The sequence below is a fragment of the Saccostrea echinata genome, unplaced genomic scaffold (assembly GCF_033153115.1).
Source record: "Saccostrea echinata isolate AGI-Se365-2 ecotype Australia unplaced genomic scaffold, CSIRO_AGI_Sech_v1 ptg000037l, whole genome shotgun sequence".
NCBI classification, from domain to species: domain Eukaryota; kingdom Metazoa; phylum Mollusca; class Bivalvia; order Ostreida; family Ostreidae; genus Saccostrea; species Saccostrea echinata.
The window spans coordinates 3132454-3153080 of record NW_026889786.1 but is presented as its reverse complement, the minus strand read 5'-3'; the positions used below and the strand labels follow the sequence as shown (position 1 = coordinate 3153080).

Genomic DNA, 20627 nt, shown 5'->3' with positions numbered 1-20627 from the left:
ACACCCCGGAAATTATAACACGAACATAAAACCCCTTTGTTTACAATCTTAAAGAGCTCAGTAATAAGTGGACATTTGACTTTAATAGAATTTGTGTTAAAGAGTACGCGAATATATTGGAGTTTTTCTCCGATTATTTTTGAATGTTTAGAATATGCTCTTCACAGTTACTGTGTGAGCTGCTGCCCTTCAAAAAGGTGAGATTTATTGTTGATAATTGGAAAAAAGTTAATGTTTTGTTCTTGAAAAAAAACAAGAAAAAAATGAAACTTGTACGGTGTTTCAAAAAGAAAAAAGAAAAAAAAAAAAAAAAAAAAAAAAAAACCTATTCAAAAAATTGCTAAAGAATCATCTGTCATCTTTAGAATGCAAAAAGGGCGTTCTTAAAATTTGATAAACAGCAGTTAAAGATATTATAAAGAATTTAAGCTGATTTAAAATTGTACTGTCTATTCATATCATGCGTTGTTTTATTTTTCTATTAAATTTAGACTTTAAATGGGCTATCAGTCAGTAGGTCATTCAATACATTTTTTCTATGACATAATTTAAGTGAATTCAAATTAACATATTTCCCATATAAGTACCATCTTCCTTTGAAGATTTAGATGTCAATTTATTCTTTTTACACTATTATCTATTGCAATAAATATCAAATAAAAAAAGACATGTTTTTTTCAGTATCGCTTTCAGTATCCTAATTAAACGTAGGCGATATCAATTTCCTGTTTAAGATTTCAATGACAATGAATATCTCACTACCACTTCTAAGCAACTCAACACGGAACAAATGATAAGCATGCGCTATAAGATAACCTAATTTCTTTTCACCCCCCCCCCCCCGTTTTAGTTTTCTGGCCGTGTCTTGCATAGAAGGATACAAGATGGATGGTAATTTCTTATATATGAATAAATGTATATTTCTAATAGGTGGTATGTACATTTTTGTAAGTGTCTACTCTACGTAATGGCTATCGAATTCCAAGTAATTAGAGTTTTGCAATGGTAACAGATTTTTGTTTACATTTGTATTCCTCCAAACGTTTTCTTTTGAGTCAAAAATACTATACGGCACATAATCAGTTGTTGAGATAAAAAAAAAAAAATAAATCACTGCTTGAACAGATGCATGTGCACAAAATCCCATGGCATACATGTATTATTAAAATTATTCTTCTTATAAAACTAATTTTCTGCACTTTTATAATTACAGGGCTTACAAAGAGTAAACACAGATATCACTGAATTTCTAAACAATGAACATCACTTCGGAAGTCACAGTCTCTTCTCCGTTACAGCACACAAACTTTAAAACATTGGAGGAGTTCAACGATGAAAAGGCAAGACAGAGACTTCCTACAATTATATTTCTGTGTATTCTTATAGCCTTTGGTATCATTGGAAATATGGTTGTCCTGGTTGTGTACACCCTGAGGTACCGTTCATCAACCTTTCGGACATACATCCTGACATTAGCAGCTGTGGACCTCTTATCTTGCCTTATAGCCATGCCTGTGGAATTAGTGGATAACTTGTACCCACTTATGTTCTTCATCGAAGGATTCTGCAAAGGGGGAAGATTCTTGGGTCATGTTTTTAAAATTGGATCTGCATTTATTATTTTGGTAATGGCAGTTGGCCGATTTAAAAAGATATGCAGACCATTCAGTAAACCTATCTCTGTCAAGCAAGCTCAAATTCTGTGTACCATTGCAATATTTGTAGCCATCTTATTTGCTTGGCCGAATGCAATTATTCAAGGCATGCGCCACCATTATTTGAAGGGTGGTGTAATCGGTTATGACTGCTCCATCGATGATAAGGTGAAGATGACAATCTACCCTTTTGTCTACACAATTGTTTTGACCGTTGTCTATACCTCTGTTTTCTTCAGCCTAGTTGTGTTGTACACGATCGTCATCCTTAAACTCCAACATCATAACCAAGCAGAGGAGAAAAAACATCGAGTCAGTCCTCGAATTACAAAGATAATGATTGCTATAACTGTGGCCTTCATTCTCTCCTATTTACCAGACTGTATCCTGGATGCCAATTCTACCTTTAACAAAGGAAACACGCTACCTTCTACACCAGTGGTTCTGGGAACATTACCTTTACTAGCCAGGGCCTATTTTGTAAATAACGTAATCAACCCTGTTATTTATTTTGTTGGGGAATCAAAATTTCGTAGAATCATAAAACTGTCCATGTTGTGGATCTTCCACTATCTGTTTCATCGGAAGAAAAATGCAGTTGGTTCACAACATTTTCAGATGTCAGATACCTTCAGAAATGAGGACCAGCTGATGGTCACAATGAGGCAAACAACATCAAGCACTAGATCACAGCATCCAGGAAACCAAAACAGTGAATTCAAAGCATGAAGGAAACTTTCATAAACTTAATAAAATTGAAGGAAACTGTATACCGATACAGAAGAACTATTAGCAAATTTGGTATATATACAAACTGTAAAGACAAAAACCACCAAACTTTTGTAATGCTGATAATCTATCCCATTTAAAAAAATTAAAAAGTTTCTGTGTGGTTTGAGGTTTTGGGGGAAGTATCATCCAAGATAAAAACGAGGAAGTACATGAATGTCAATCGTATGGTTTGTATCAACGCAACAACGGTATTTTATTGTGCTTACCAAAACTAAGACATTGCATTGTAGGAGCTTCAGATTTCGCTTACGAAAGATTTGCCAAAAATGAGTCAGACATGCCATTTAAGTTATTATTCAAAAGAAAGTTTTCATTACGAAAATGATATGCCTGTAAGTCCATGCTGCTATAAAAATATTTAGAACTCTCTGTTTTCACTTTAGGGTTTACTACAGTACTTTACTTTATCAAACTGTAAATACATTTTGGAGGCAAATCGGTTTCAAAATGGGGAGAACATACAACACTAGCAGAAAACAGTCAGAAGGCCAAATATTAAAGTGTAACACAAGGTATATATTGTCTTGGTTGTCTGGGGAGTCTGTTTTAAAATCTCATTCCTGATAAAATTCCAATTGGCTGATTGCTCTGCATATTTTTTTCTGTCCATAACTTTTGTTTCATTAGAAATTCAGTGAATGCAACTCCTTCCGAGGAGTTTATGACGGTTTAAAAGTCAGACAGATTCGATCAGGATTCGTCATAAAAATGTTTACATAAAAGTCACATTCGATCAGAATTGTTTACATTGTTCATAAACAACGTATCTTATTTGCAATATTATTTTCAAGGCAGAGTGTAGAGATCGGGGAATGGCAAAAGTCATAATAATAAATTAAATCTTTCCACAGATGTAACTAGAAAGCAAACAGTAAATAAATCGTTTACAGAAAATTTAGGCCATATTGATCTATATTCAAAATATTGTATACATTAGCTCTTGATTGAGAGGAGACATATTGTACAATCAAATTTATCTAAGCATATGAGACCACCTCCCTGGTGATTCCTGATTTTATTGTTACAGAATGTCACCAAATTATTGATTTCTCTTCAAATAATGAAGCATCCTAGTTTTAATTCAGTGTCACGTTTTATTTTAGCTGATTAATTGCAGGATTTCATGCTGTTGTGTTGTTAATGGATGCCTTTAAAATATAGGTCATCAAGAGGAGCAAGTATTTCACAAGGTCATACTATGTGTGATCAAAAGAATTTGGGATACAGCCCTAGATCTTACAATAACAATTTTTTTGTTCAATGCAATATAGTACTGATTTATGATATGTTCTTACACTTTCTCAGTTATACATGTCATTATATAATTTAATAAATATACATGTCATAACCAAAATAATAATAATAAAATAAACAAATCAATAACAAATCAATCACAAAAAAAAGTTCAAGTATGGTTATCATGCCCTAGTACCAACCATTCAAAAGTCAGGAAAAGGTTAAAGTTTTTCAAAAGTAAGTTAAACTCCAAGGTTAAGAGGTCACAAAACCTGGTATCCAAGGAAAGGTCATGTTACAAGGAATACACATGTGAAGTATGAAAACTCTAACATAATCCATTCAAAAGTTATGGCCAAGGTAGAAGTAAGGTAAAATTTCTCAAAAGTGGGTCAAACTCCAAGGTCAAGGTCATTAGATCTTTTCATATGAACTATGCAAATAAAATATGAAAGCCCTGGCTCAGACCAATTAAAAGTTATGGGCAAAGTTAAAGTTTTTGTGGAGACAGACAGACAGACCAAAACTATATACTCCCAAATCTTCGATTTTGGGTCAAGAAAAGTTGTGCTAGGACTTGAGATAAGTTTTATGTGTATGTCCTGATGTTTATCAAACTTGTACTGAGTTTTAATGAAATCAAACAAAACTGTTTGAGAAGTAGCATTCTGAAAGATTTACAGAGATTTTTTATAGTAGCCAAGGCAAAACATTTTATCAAAACCTTAGATTGATGAGAAGAATTAAAAAAAAAAACAATCATTGCAGTGATTTAATATTTAAACAATAAAAATGTTAATCCAAAGAAAACGTTCAGGGTTATATCAGTATTTTCTCTACGTATGTGCTGTTAAAATGTGTACAAAAGATACAATGAACTTCAAAAAAAAGTTCTGCAGATAATATCACTTTTACAAAACCAGAGATCTGATATGTGTACTGGACGTGTGTGAAGTGGGAAAGCATATACCAATAAAGCACTGACCAGTGTCTCTGATGACATATTCTGGAAAAGATGTTAAAGATCAGAAAATCTATCTACTAGCAAAACAAAGTGACTCATCTTTCAACTTACATATCCTTACATTAATCAAAATATTTGTTGATGTAATCATTCACAAGTTTTCCCATGTGAATTGCTGTTACATGGTTCCAATGCAAGTTGACAAGATGAAGAATAGAGATTTTCAAATAAATTGTTCATGTAGCTTCCGAATTGTTCAGATAGAGCAAATTAACACTCATCTCTATGATTTTAATGTGCTACAAATTCCAAACCTATCCTTCAATTATCAATAATGTATTATATACATACAACATGTCTAATTAAAGGTTAGTGAAAAAGGAATGCTTGAGTTGGTGTTAGTGAACAAAGAAAATTGCAGAATTGTTTAGAAATTCATTCTTATTTTAGAAATAAATACTATCTATCCTTAGTAAAACTCTTTTTAAAAAAAGAAAAGAAAAAATTGACAGGAAAATAGTTTTATTCAACTGGGCACTCATGGTATTTTAAATAAAAATATAATAGCAAAGGTGGAAGCTTTATTTACAAATATACATATATAACAAAATTATGCAGATCACCTTTATCTGCATATCAAAAAAATATTTATACATGTAATGTGCAATTTGCCTTCAACAGAGATTTCGCGGAACTGTTTCATATAAATACTGTTTATTTTATGCCAGAAAAAAATCAATGTTGTTCCCTTTCATACACAATTCATTTTTCTTTAACATGTAGAATTTACAGCTTTGATCCTACAAATTACAAGGTGTATCCACCTCTTCAAATGTCATTATTTGTTTTTTAACCTTCTTTATCCAGACAAATCCCTATTACTATCTCATTAACCATGTGGGAATTCTTTATCCCCAGTTTCACCTTATGACCGAGGTATTGGAAGCTAAAACACTTTACATCACTAAACACATGCATAATGCCTTTGATAATAGAACATAATGATATAATTGTTACACAGGTGGTTATAATTGAGAAAATACACTCAGTGGTTTCTCACATGTTGCAGAAAAGCTATAATCATTTTTATGCTGTTATTAAGCTTTTAATATAGTAGTGTTCCTACAGTTTTCTCAGGAATTTCCCCACTGGCCATTTTTATCTATTCACAATTTCATTGTCTTTTCTAATTTGATGAAGAAAAGTATCATTTGCTAAATACACATTAAGATAAAGAGGGAAAGAATAAGAGATCTGACTGCTAATCCTAAATATTTTTGTTTTTCTGATTGAAAATATCTATATAGATTTGGAGACCAGGTCTTCCAACGATCTGTCGGAATTGCCATGGGTACCAACTGTGCCCCATTATTAGCAGACCTATTTTTGTATTCATACGAAGCATTTAATCATATGAAGAATTCAATCATTCGACAAAATCTTATACAAGAAAAAGAAGAAAACACTTGCTGTGGCCTTCAGCTCGACATTTAGATATATCGACAATGTATGATCAATTAATAATAGCTACATTGTACATGTTTTAACATTACTTTAGTCCACTCAATCTATCCCAGTGAGCTTAATATAAAAGATACCACAGAGTCTGACATATCTGTTTCATATCTGGATATTTTACTAGAAAAAGATGTTAATGGTAATCTAACAAAAAAGCTTTATGATAAGATAAATGTGATGACTTCAACTTTTCAATCGTCAACTTCCCTTATTTATGTAGAAATATACCCTTATCACCTGCATATGGGGTTTATGTCTCCCAGTTGATTCGATATGTGGTGACCGGTCGGCAGGGGATGTTCACTCCTCCATGGCACTTGATCCAACCTCTGATGTATTAGAGGGCCATGTTTGCTCTACTCCTGATTGAATGGACTTTTGAGCTTGAAAACTGATCGTTATCTCCACATTTCATTTAAAAGTTGAACATTTACAAATTACTCTGAGTTCAACAATAAAATAGAAAAAAAAACCTAAAAAAATTAATGCAATTTATATGTCATGTAAAAGAAACATAAATCAAAAGCGCCTGACTGACATGAAGGAGGGTAACCAGTTAAAGATTCTAATAAATTTACTTTGCATATTATTGATGTTAATGCTTTTGAACTTTATTTTGATTTTTTTCATCTTCATCTTAAGCATTCTAGTGTTTTAGTTAATCATAAAATGCACATTTTCATCACGAATTTCAGGCACCTTAAAGCTTCCATTGAAATAAAAAAAAAAAATGAAAAAGTGATCTTATTGAACATGGCAATTTGTTAAAAACACAAGTTCTTACGTATGTTCATTATTTATCGGTCATTTATTTTTTCTACAATTTTCACTACATGTAATCCTAACGTAAAAATTTATTTTTCAGAATTGATCTCTTGAATATTTCATCGTTATAAGACTTTTATGAGAATATTGAACACATTAGAACTAAATCAGTACAAGCCTTGTGTGACATTTTCAGCTAATTTCCCAGATAAGATAATGTCAATATCATTACCAGATATAAAGTAACCACTCATTGCAAGATCAGTTTGACATCTCCCGTCATGTTTAAATTTGAAAAAAATTTATTTGAGAAGAACAACATTACTTTATTATCATATATGAATTATACCTTGCAGCTTAAAACAACCAAATACATCTGTATTGCATTATATTCGCCAGAGAATATGTTTTTTTTTTAAAAATTTTCTTGGAGGGAAATATAAAACAATGAATGTTAAGCAGGGGTCAATGAAATGAAGGCCTTATTATTAATTCATACCAAGTTATATTTATTAAAAAGATGCTATACATGCTTCATAATTACACATTCTTATTCAGATCACAGCCTTGCAACAGTACAAAACTTCCTTTATTTCTGACCCTTAAACTCAGCCTTGACTTAATTAATACTGAGCTCCTCTCTACTGGGTTTTTATTATACTGTATTACACAAACTGTGTTTTATGCTCTTCATTTTCTGGCATCAACATTGCTCCAATTGTTCATTTTATATACTATCAAAACCAATATATCCATGCAATATTATTTTATACTTATGATGAATGCATTTTTAATTTTTTTTCCCAGCATATCGATATCTAAAACAAGAGGCCCATGGGCCACATCGCTCACCTGAGCACATTGGCTAGACAAAAGCACAAATCAGTTCAGTATTGAAAAGGTTACGGGGGGGGGGGGGGGGGGGGGGGGGGGGAGGGGGGGATACCTGATGATGCTTCCATGTCAATATAACAAATGGCTTTGTTGTACTTGAGTAAATTTTGAAAAATTTTTCCCATATAATCCTTTGTAAAAATTTGATCCCCCATTGTGGCTCCTCCCTATCCCAGAGGTCAATATTTGAAAATTTGAATCTACACTACCTGAGGATGCTTCCATTTCAATATGACTAAACATAGCTTTTCTGTTCTTGAGAAGAAATATTTTTTCTGCATGTTCTTATGTAAAACTTTCAATCCCCCATTGGGCCCCACCCTACCCCAGGGGTCATCATTTGAACGAATTTGAATTTACACTATCTGAGGATGCTTCCATATCAAAATGACTAAACATGATTTTCAGTTCTTGAGAAGAGGATATTTTCCTATATGTTCCTATGTAAAATTTTCGACCCCCCATTGTGGCCCATCCCTATCCCCGGGGGGTCATCATTTTAACAAACTTGAATTTACACTACCTGAGGATGCTTCCATATCAAAATGACTAATCATGGCTTTACAGTTCTTCATCAGAAGATATTTACCTATATATTTCTATTTAAGACTTTGATCCTCCATTGTGGCCCCGCCCTACCCCAGGGGGTCATGATTTGAACAATCTTGAATTTACACAACCTGAGGATACTTCCAAATAAATATGATCAATCAGGGCTTTGCTGTTCCTGAGAAGAAGATTTTTAAAATTTTTCCTATATATTTCTATGTAAAACTTTGATCCTCCATTGTGGCCCCGCCCTACACCAAGGGGTCATGATTTGAACAAATTTGAATTTTTACAACCTGAGGATGCTTCCACATAAATATGACCAATCAAGGCTTTGCTGTTCCTGAGAAGAAGATCTTTTAAAGATTTTTCCTATATATTTCTATGTAAAACTTTGATCCTCCATTGTGGCCCCGCCCTACCCTCGGGGGTCATGATTTGAACAAATTTGAATTTTTACTACCTGAGGATGCTTCCATATAAATATGACTAATCATGGCTTTGCTGTTCTTGAGAAGAAGATTTTTTAAAGATTTTTCCTATACATTTCTATGTAAAACTTTGATCCTCCATTGTGGCCCTGCCCTACCCTCGGGGGTCATGATTTGAACAAACTTGAATCTTCACTACTTGAGGATGCTTCCATATAAATATGACTCATCATGGCTTTGCTGTTCTTGAGAAGAAGATTTTTAAAGGTTTTTCCTATTTATTTCTATGTAAAACTTTGATCCTCAATTGTGGCCCCGCCCTACCCCCGGGTGTCATGATTTGAACAAACTTGAATCTACACTACCTGAGGATGCTTTCATATAAATATGACCAATTAGGGCTTTGCTGTTCTTGAGAAGAAGATTTTTAAAGATTTTTCCTATATATTTCTATGTAAAACTTTGATCCTCAATTGTGGCCCCGCCCTACCCCCGGGGGTCATGATTTGAACAAATTTGAATTTTTACTACCTGAGCATGCTTCTATATAAATATGACTCATCATGGCTTTGCTGTTCTTGAGAAGAAGATTTTTAAAGGTTTTTCCTATATATTTCTATGTAAAACTTTGATCCTCCATTGTGGCCCCACCCTACCCCCAGGGGTCATGATTTGAACAAACTTGAATCTACACTACCTGAGAATGCTTCCACATGAGTTTCATCTTCCCTGGCTCTGTTGTTCTTGACAAGAAGATTTTTAAAAGATGCTATTAATTTTTCACTAATTCTTTATTATCTCCCCTTGAAAGAGGGCATGGCCCTTCATTTGAACAAACCTGAATCCCCTTCACCCAAGGATACTTTGTGGCAAGTTTGGTTGAAATCGGCTCAGTGGTTCTTGAGAAGAAGATGAAAATGTGAAAAGTTTACGACAACAACGACGCCGACGACGCCGACGCCGACAGACAACGGACAAATTTTGATCAGAAAAGCTCACTTGAGCCTTTGGCTCAGGTGAGCTAAAAATAATTCTTGGGTTTTCTGTTTAAAAAATATTACGAGGTATGAGAGTTGTCCAAAAAAAATGTAGCTAAGTGTTCGTTTCTGTTTAAAACTGTGTGATAACTTTTAGTACAGGTTTACTAGTATTTGTGCTACATGTATTAACAGGAAAATGATGCTCAGCTTATTTTGATGATTATAGACCTTCTAGATTCAAAAACACATCCTCCTATCAGCCCCCCCCCCCCCCACCCACAGTTTAGGGCATCACCTTGTGAGATGGTACTTCACTGCTAAGTAATTTAACTTCCATGAAAATTCCCGCTTGTTTGAATTTGCCGTCATTCTCATGTATTAACAGTAGAGGGTACCACCTGGCTCAGATTTGATCTTTATCAAGTTTCTGGCCAATACTAAATTAAAGAATTGCCACAAACTGATGCAATTGTTTTTTAAAAATAAACATGAGATGTCTGTCCTGATTAATGTCAAAAACTCATACTAAAAACTTCAATACAGTTTGTTAACTTTTTTCAGTTCATGCATTTCTTACATATTTGATTAGTCCTGCTTGTCGGAAAACTTTAAAGATGTGTACCAGATAACTTGCAGAGCTTACTTTGGAAAAAATTTCTGATTATTCAGATTTTTTTTTTCAAAGGGAGGTCTCTATAATTAAGTATTATCCCAAGTTTAGACAAATTTCAATGACCATGCATACACTGATTTGTCATTATGTCCTACATCACCTTTTGTGATATTTGTCATTATGTGCAATTTTGCTCTCGTTAAAAACAATAATTTTAGGAAGAAGGAAAGTGAAGTACTCGCCTTTTAATACAATTATTTTTAATTTTGATTTTAAGAAAGATAATTACTCTTGTTTCATTCACTGTGGAATCATCATTGTTTGTGGGGGACCAATGTTCATGGTTTTCAAAGGTCACCCTTTATATTAAAGAGGTTTAGCAAGCTCCCTTGTATATGTATTTGTACGTGTAAACTACAAGTCAGAATTACAAATACACGTTTGCATTATTTTTCTTGTTTATCAATGTATAACGTGTATGTGTACTTGTAAGTGTATTAAATGTAGAAGTCCTTATCATTAAAATCTTTAGAAAGCACATGAAATCTATTATGTATATCACTGTTTTTAATGAATATATTTATAAGAAATAATTTGAAAAGAGCTCTAATAATTTTAATCCGTCAAAGCCTGTTTTTAAAATCTGAATGTTGTGTATTTAACACTGTATAATTGCATTTTCCATTAATAGAGGTTTAGTTCTTTATATCAGTACATGTATTTGCATCAAATCTTTAGGTTTTAGAAAAACACACACTTTTATTGAAATCAACAGCAGATAAGGAAACATACATGTATGCTGTAAGTTTGGACTTACATGTACTCGGCAATTTACACGTAAGTGGATACGTGTAGAATTTCGTCAATAGCAAAATAGAAAATGTAATGCACAAACTTCCATCCCCTGCTACACGTACACGTTGGTTAGCTAGCTTCTCTAATACCCATGAACTGACATCCCCACAACCTTGTCAACATGTTGGTTCATTGAAACTTTTCTATGTTTAAGTTACTCGCTAAATTACGTCCCATCATACCAGTAAAATTTTAATTGCACAAAATGAATCTACTGTATATCATGAACAAATTGACATTTTGATCTATTCTTCCCATTTATAACCTCTATTTTGACTAGCAAGTTATTCACTGTTATTACTGCAATGACAATTGAAATATTAGCAAATGTAAATACATGTCTGACATGTATTCCTGTTAAATGTAGTATTTAAATTAAACCCTATAAAACTTTTGAAGTACACTGCAAAATTTGTTTTATTATGGTAAGGCCGTTTTTCTTCCATGGCCTTAATTTGGATTTATCATGTAAATTGATTAATTTTGTCTTCAGCACCAATATCATTTTAAAACTTATCTATTATGAAATTATCATGAGTCATAATCATAGATCTATTATTTGATGTTCTAGTTAGTAAGCGACAAGTCACTTAAAGAGAAACAACTCTTGGAAATGAATAATTCTAAACAAGCAACATGTTCAGATTTTTTTTTGTTAAACAGAACAGAGAACGCCCCATTAATCAACATGATCCTGGAAATTACAAATATATTAGACTTAAATTCTGTTGCAACTTTTTAAAAACCTGATTATAAAGTTTGTCTACAAAATGTCTATAAAATCCAAAGTGCATGCCTACAACTACCGTAATGTAGTGTTAGTAGCATTATCTTACCTTTCTCCAGGAGTTTCTTTGTTTCTTTGGTTGGCATTTTAATGAACATGTTTCCAAAGCAAACCCATTTCTTTCTGGAGACTTTATCTTTCTGGAGCACCCTTCAAAATGATAAGCTGTATATTTAATAAAATCAAGATGCATTTCTTTTCATTCTCCCCTATTATTAGATCAAAATCAAACTGTTACATCACAGAAGTACCGTATATACTCGTCGCCTATAAGTCGGTTGTATTTTTTAAAGTTTAAATTAGCTGAAATACCAATCTTTTTATAATTCATGTATAAGTCAGATAAAAAGTTTTGGACCAAAGTTTAACTCCCAAAAAATCGACTTATAGGCGAGTATATACGGTACATTCTGTGCAACTAAACTTTGTTGTTGATTATTGATAAATCATTTTTTTCTATGATTATGGCCACTTCAAACACCATTTTAAAAATACAATGAGGATTATGAAAAAGATTTAGACTTACTACATTCACAAGACTAAAATTCTGCAATTTTTTCAGTGAAGAAAAGTGATAATTTTGAATTGATATTTTTCACAGAAAAAAAATTTAACAAGAGGCCCATGGGCCCCAATGCTCACCTGAGTAACTTTGGCCTTGCTGTTTTTCACCTGATTTCCCCCCTTGTGGTACCTATTGTGGCCCCGCCCTATACCCAGGGGTCATGATTCAAACAATTTAGAATCTACACTACCCCAAGATGCTGCTACTTAAGTTTCAGCCTTTCTGGCCCAATGGTTCTTGAGAAGAAGATTTTTAAAGGTTTTTTTTTTTTTTTTTTTTTTTTTTTTTTTTCATATTTTTATGCAAAACTTGGATTCCCTATTGTGACCCCGCCCTACCCTTGGGGGTCATAATTTGAACAATTTAGAATCTACACTATTCAAGGATGCTTCCACATAAGTTTCAGCTTTTCTGGCACAGTGGTACTTTAGAAGAAGATTTTTATAGATTTTAACAGCATATTTCATTGTAAAACTTGGATTCCCTAATGTTGCCCGCACTACCCCATGGGGTCATGATTTGAACAATTTAGAATCTACACTACCCCAGGATGCTTCCACATAAGATTCAACTTTTCTGGACCAGTGGTTCTTGAGAAGAAGATTTTTATATATTTTTACTACATATTTCAATATAAAACTTGGATTCCCCTATTGTGGATGCGCCCTACCCCCTGGGGTCATGACTTGAACAATTTAGAATCTACAATACCCCAGAATGCTTCCATATAATTTCAGCTTTTCTGGCCCAGTGGTTCTTGAGAAGAAGATTTTTAAAGATTTTAACATCATATTTCAATGTAAAACTTGGATTCCAATTTGTGGCCCCGCCCTACCCCCTGGGGTCATGAAATGAAGAATTTAGAATCTACACTACCCCAGAATGCTTCCATGTAAGTTTCAGTTTTTCTGGTCCAGTGGTTCTTGACAGGAAGATTTTTAAAGATTTTTACTACATATTTCAATGTAAAATTTGGATTCCAACTTGTGCCCCCCCTTACCCCTGGGGGTCATAATTTGAACAATTTAAAATCTACACTACCCCTGAATGCTTCCACATAAGTTTCAGCTTTTCTGGCACAGTGGTTCTTGAGAAGAAGATTTTTAAAGTTTTTTTTTCTACATATTTCAATGAAAAACGTTGATTCCCTATTGTGGCCCTGCCCTACCCCCGGGGGTCATGATTTGAACAATTTAGAATATATACATATACCCCAGGATGCTTCCACATAAGTTTCAGCTTTTCTGGCCCAGTGGTTCTTGAGAAGAAGATTTTTTATGACTCACCCAATTTTTGGCTTTTCTTGATTATCTCCCCTTTGAATGGGGCTTGGCCCTTCATTTTTACAATTTAAACTCCCCTTTACCCAAGGATGCTTTGTCTTAAGTTTGGTTAAAATTGACCCAGTGGTTCTTGAGAAGAAGTCAAAAATGTGAAAAGTTTACAGATGGACAGATGGACAGACAGACGACGGACAATGGGTAATCAGAAAAGCTCACTTGAGCTTCCAGCTCAGGTGAGCTAAAAAGTGATATTTTCACTGTGAAAATGTTAAAAGTGTGGCAAAATTCTCAATTTTCCTTCACTGAATAAGAGCATTACAACATAAAGAAAATACTCCTTGAAGTTAGATAGATCAGTGACCTAGTATATAGGTCCATGGATAGATAAAATAAATCACTCTAAAACAGCTTAATACTGCCAAAGTATAGGTTGTTAAAATCCACATGTACAATTTTCAAACTCATAATTGCTTAGCTATGATGTACGTTGCACAACCACTCAACTATGATGTCACAGCCTACGAAACTTCATCACAAAAAGATAGTGAGATGTACAGGTTTATTTTTATATATTTTTACAATTGTGAAAAAATTAAAAATATTCTGTCACACTTGTAAAATAAATTCCATTTCCAACTATAAAACATTGAATATCCTCTATATATGCAACAGCAAGTATTTCATCAAAGTTAGTTTATGATTATGCAATCACAAAATGTATCCATTATCATTTGGGGGCAATTCTGCATGAAGAATTTGCTCCATTCTGTGAAAATATCCAAAGGCCATGGGTTGTAACAATATTGCAAATTCAGATGAGTGTCATAATTTTGGACATATGGTATTTAAACTTTGAATATCATAGACACTGGTTAATTTCAGTGCTTATTGAGGATAAAGTGTTAAATACATATAAGCATGATTGAAAATGGACTCATTTTGGCATTTTTCATTTACTTGTACTCTCATATGCACTGTGTATAGTTCATGGATAGATATGTAAAATAATGTCATGGATAGATATCTAAAATTATGTCATTCACATTAAATTCAGGGGTTTATTGGGGATAAATAAGAGAAATATGTGAAGGTCATTTTCTTTATCAATTTAAGCCAATCATGTGACATGGATACTTGTACATGAAATGTTTTCCAGATTTTAACATTGTAAATTATGCAATTCAATTCACTTTAATATAGAACACAACATAAAGTGAAACAAAAATATGAAATCACAAAAAAAAATTGCATGTTTTTATTATATGTTTGAATATACACTTTCCTGTGTGAGTATACACTTGAATGGCCTTTTTTTATTGTTCAATTCTTCACGAATAAAGCCTAATTGTTTTTTGTCTTTCCTCTATGAGTATCATTTTACATGTGTACCAGAATGTTTTATGAAATGCTAATTTCTAACTTGTCATTGTAGAGTTAAACCTGATTGCTTCTCTAGTCTTTTGTCTTTTCTTGTCCAGTTCTATCATGTGCTGCTTTTTAGCTAGAATATCCTCTGCCACTGTTTCCACCTCTGTCATGTAATTCAAAATAAAATCTGTGTCATCTTCTGCTGTCATCTTGAACCCTATCCCTGATGTGAAATCTGAAATACATGTAATTTGACACAGTGTTTAAAGCTAGTGACTGTTTTATATAAATTGATGCAATGTTTCTACTAACATTCCTCTCTGAGGAAAAGTCAATAAGTTGCCAAATATTTGGTTTTGCCAATTTTTGTTCTTTTAAGTAACACTAGCAAATTCAGAAAATTGCTCCCCTTCCCCCCATTTGCAGTCTTATTGGTTGGAGTGCAATGATTAATGGCATACTGTAACTGTCTTGTCTCTCAGTCATACAAAAAAGTGCTAAATTTTTAAAGTAATATTTTCTGGTGAACAATTTATGGCCAAAATTAAAGTTTTTAAAAATCAAGCTATATGTCAAACTTCAAGGTCAATGTTATGAGGTCAAAAATCATAATATATTTGTAAAAGTCTTGTCAAAGCAGAGCTAGACAAATAGCATTGCCCAACGTCTGGGACAACCAATTTTTTTTTTTTTTGCAGGCAAGTTATTTGATAAGTGGTACCTGCCTGTGGACAAGTGCTTTTCCAGTTTTTAACAAACCAGAAGTCTCTGATGAGACTGTAGCTCTACTGGTCTGTACGTATAACAAAGTTGCACTTGGATTTAAAACTTTGCAACATGCAACAATAAATAGAATTATGTATCTTAATGTATTGTAGTCTACTTCTGTGCCAAGTTATATTGAAATCAAACAAAAACTGTAAGAGGAGTAGGGTTTTGAAAGTATTTCACAGAAATTTCTATTTTTAGTAACCATGACAACACCATTCACTGACATCAAAAATGAAATACATATCATGTATCATAGTGTATTCTAATTGTGTGCCAAATTAGATTGAAATCAGACCAATACTGTAGGAGGAGTAACATTTTAAAAGAATTTTAAAGAAATTTCTATATTTAGTAACCATGGCAACACTGTCATTGAAATCAATAACCGATGCAGTAAATTATGTATCTTAGTATAGTCTTCTTGTATGCTAATTTATATTAAAAACAGACTAAAACTGTAATAGGAGTAGCGTTTTTAAGGAATTTCACAGAAATTTCTATTTTTAGTAACCATGGCAACACCGTTCATCTAAATCAAAAAACGATGCAAAATATTAAGAATCTAAGTGAAGTCCACTTGTATGCCAAGTTATATTGAAATCAGACCAAAACTGCAGGAGGAGTAGCGTTTTAAAGGAATTACTCAGAAATTTCTATTTTTAGTAACCATGGCAACACCATTCATTGAAATCAAAAACAGATGCACTAAATTATGTATGATAGTACAGTCTACTTGTGTACCATGTTATATTAAAATCAGACCAAAACTGTAGGAGGAGTAGCATTTTAAAGGAATTACTCAGAAATTTCTATTTCTAGTAACCATGGCAACACTGTTCATTGAAATCAAAAATCGATGCACTGTATTTTGTATTATTGTACAGTCTACTTGTGTGCCAAGTTATATTGAAATCAGACCAAAACTGTAATAGGAGTAGCATTTTAAAGTAATTTCAAAGAAATTTCTATTTTTAGTAACCATGGCAACACCACTCAAAAAAATCAAAAACCGATGCACTATATTATGTATCTTAGTGTAGTCTACTTGTGTGCCCAGTTGTATTGAAATCAGACTAAAACTGTAGGAGGAGTAGCATTTTGAAAAATTGTTTACTAACAGACAGACAGACAGCTGGACAGCTAGACAGACGGATGGATGAGGGACACCTTACTATCGCATAAGCTCTTCTGGTCTCTGACCAGTAGAGCTAAAAAACATATCCTCAAATGTTTGTTTTACTGCTTCTGAAATATAATGAATCTCAATGGAGTGTCTGTTTTCGATGCAGTTGACCACTACATCAAATACTCAGTCGGAACTCCTCTAGAATTAACCCATTCATGTGTTGTTAAAATTTACACAAGACGTTAAACGTGGCAGGTATCAATGCCATGTCAAAAAAGTTGAAAAGGATTTTAGACCTTTCTATTGTCAAAATGTAAAATTCATGCTGTGAATACATGATACTCATACAAACATGTTGCTGTTATTAAAACTGGAGGTATTGAATGGTGATCACACACAATCATAAAGTTGTGTGTATGTATATATGTATACATGTATATACATTTACATGTATTTAAAAATTGAAGTTTAATAACCAATGCTCACCCCACACGCTAGCTAGAATAAAAAAAATCCCCGTATTAAATTTCTTTATGGGAGAATTATTAAGTGATTTTGGGTCTAGGTTGGTCCTAAATGTTAATAATTATGTTTTAATTTTGTATTATTAAACAAAAAGGTGGGACAAGCATACAAGTAATTTTTACAAGGGTAACATGTCCGAGGGCATGCAAGTACTGAAAAATTCTATTTGTCTACCCCTGCAAAGGTAATGCACATATAAAAATATGAAAGCCCTGTCTCTTCAAGTATGAAAGCTATGTTTTAAGTTTAAATTTTTTGAAATCTACTATTGATGTCAAACGTCCAGGTCAAATCATAGTACATTCAGAAAGGTCTTGTTTGGTTCATTGGATGTAATGTATACAGATGTGATACACATTCTATACAGTGGTGTTTAGAAGTCTAATAACTGCACTTTTTGTCTTTTAAGTACTAACAACAATGTTCAAGTCCATTACTAAGTGTAGCAAACAAGAAACAAATCAAAAGCAACTAAGGAGTAACACAGCATGTTTTCCGCTTATGATGACAGAGTTTCCAGGATAAAATCAATAAAGATTACAAAATTTGTCGACTTAAATATTTAAGGTGATTGGACCTTAGGTGAATGAGCTTTAGATCGAACATACTTTTATTTATAAAAATTTGTATGAAAGGTATGTAGAACTGAAAATTAAACTAAATATTTTAAAACAAATTGCTATAAATTGCTATTGCTATTCCAGAAACAGCACCATTTTTTGTGTAAAAAATATACATTTTTTTTCAATGGGGGGTACTCACTACTGTAGCTCTCTGGCCATATCCCTATATTTTTAGAACTACAGATCTGCAGCTAGATGACCCTCTGATATTAGCAGCTAGCTTTAGAACAGTTAATATCATCAATATTTATTTATATATTTTTTGTTTAATAATATCAAAACAAGGGTATTTCGGTGACATTTCGGCGATTCCTTCGGGGGTATATTTCGGTGATTACGGGGCATATCAGTCATTTGTAGTGCCGCTCTGGGCAAACAAAAATCAGGAAGAACGCGTTTTAGGGCGAACGAACATACATGTGCATACACAGACCAGGGACCTTTATACTAAGTATACTAAGTAAGTTAGTATATAGGTCCCTGCACAGACATAACATTTTTTATTTAAAGCGACAGTACGGCTGCAAGATGTGTGCTATTTCATCCAAATTTACCCAATATGTCATTAAGAAATAAGGTATAAAGTTGATGTAAGCAGTTTGAGAAACAGAAATATTCTCTACTCAAACAAAATTAACGTAATTAGAATCTGCCGGAAAATCAAGGGTCGTACGAACTGGAGCAATCTTAGATCTGTTTATTTGTACCACGTGAATTCTAAAACGGCACGTGCCTACACGGTAGAGTCTATAATTTTCAAAAACACAAATTATCATTACTTTCTGATAAAATAATCTAAAATAATAATCGTAAAGATTTTAGTCTGCATTCAGGCGAATTTAACAGAATTGAAAGTACAAATGTTTACGTATTTTGTATTGGGGTCCGAGAAAGGAAAAACCAACTAATCATACGTTATCGCGGCAAACGTCAAACAAAATATTTTACTGCACAGTTAAAAAAAATTAGCATTTCAAATGGCAACAATGTTTATAAGTCAAAGATGTATTTTTAATGTTAAGTTTACACTATTTTTTTTCTTTGAAAGCGACGGAAAAATGAGAAATGATAACAAGTATCAACAAACCTGTCGAATAGAACCTTCGAGAGCCCTGCGTGAGTGTCGCCGAGTTCCCGTTTCTTCCTTATCCAGCAATTTTATTAATCCCCAAACTAAATTTTAGTCATGAAAGTTGCTTTTTCAAGTTCTATTTTCAGTTTCTTTTTCTTTTTGGTCGACTTGGTCAATGTAGCAGGCCTACCGGGATTCCCTCTCTAACCATGCTGTTTTGTTTATGAAAACTACGCATGCATGCATAGCATGGAATGTGGAACCCCGAACACGTTGGGATGTATATATTTACGTCCCATAAATAACTATTAATTTTAATGAAATAATCCAAATTATTTAATTGTAAAAGTTGTAATTTTCTGAAAGTTTATACATTTATGAGTAGTAAAAAAATTCCAAATCTTGTCGGAAAATTTTATCTAGTCAGTTTTTTGATGAGATGCGCCGTACTGTCACTTTAAGTCTCTGGTATGCTAATCCGAGATTCCTCTGACTCTAACCCCTGCTTTTACATTTTGACATGTGCCCCTGCACATGTCAAAATATAAAAGCAGGGGTTAGAGTCAGAGGAATCTCGGATTACTGGTATGCATGACAATATGATAAGGAAAATAATTTAATTTCATTTACAAAGTAGGAGAAAATTAGGAAACTTACCAAGTTATTAGAAAGTGAAATACTAGAAGAACGAAAGACAATGAAAGGAATGAGCAATTTCATGAAACTGTCAAAATAATCATGATTATCATGGGCGCCGCCATCTTGTTTATTAAATATACTGAATACCAAACCCGATGGGAAAAGTGCTTCAGTCAACTTTTTCTGCTTTATTTATCTCAGTTAGATAATAGTAAAACAACATTCAAATCGTTTTACTATATGTTATTAATACAATTATGTGTTATGCTTAATTGATCTGGATCTGTGCGTGTGTCTGTGTGTATGTGTGTTTACCCGTATTGTAATATATATACGTCTATAAATATATATTGATGACCGTCAAGCAAAAACCATGCACCCTTAAGTCAAATATATTACATTTTGAGGTGTTTAGTGATCATGATAGACAAATTTCTCCTTTTTAAAATGATATATAACATGTCATTGTTTATAAACTAAAAACGAGTCAAAATTTTAAAATAAAAAGTACAAATTCTATGTCATGACGCTGTGTTTTGTCGGAAAACGTCATTTCTTTTGTTCTCACATTTCCATGGTTGCATTGTAAAAACTGCACAAGAAAAATCACCTCGGA

At 33.0% G+C, this 20627-nt stretch overlaps 2 protein-coding genes across 2 annotated transcripts in view; one reads left to right on the top strand and one right to left on the bottom strand.

Moving 5' to 3' along the window:
- LOC133200203 (p53 and DNA damage-regulated protein 1-like) overlaps nucleotides 1-20114 on the bottom strand; it is an 83705-nt gene extending 63591 nt beyond the window's left edge. The window contains exons 1-3 of the mRNA XM_061336006.1: nucleotides 20030-20114; nucleotides 15328-15490; nucleotides 12089-12189 (exon numbers count right to left, since the gene is read on the bottom strand). Coding sequence (XP_061191990.1) covers nucleotides 12089-12189; nucleotides 15328-15464 — 238 coding nt within the window. The 5' untranslated portion in view covers nucleotides 15465-15490; nucleotides 20030-20114. The remainder of the gene's footprint in view (nucleotides 1-12088; nucleotides 12190-15327; nucleotides 15491-20029) is intronic.
- Nucleotides 136-2547, top strand: LOC133200199 (neuromedin-U receptor 2-like). The gene is made up of 2 exons (XM_061336003.1): nucleotides 136-197; nucleotides 1214-2547. Exon 2 carries the CDS (start codon nucleotides 1257-1259, stop codon nucleotides 2382-2384), a length of 1128 nt encoding a protein of 375 aa, XP_061191987.1. The 5' UTR covers nucleotides 136-197; nucleotides 1214-1256; the 3' UTR covers nucleotides 2385-2547.
- Nucleotides 20115-20627: the final 513 nt, after the last annotated feature.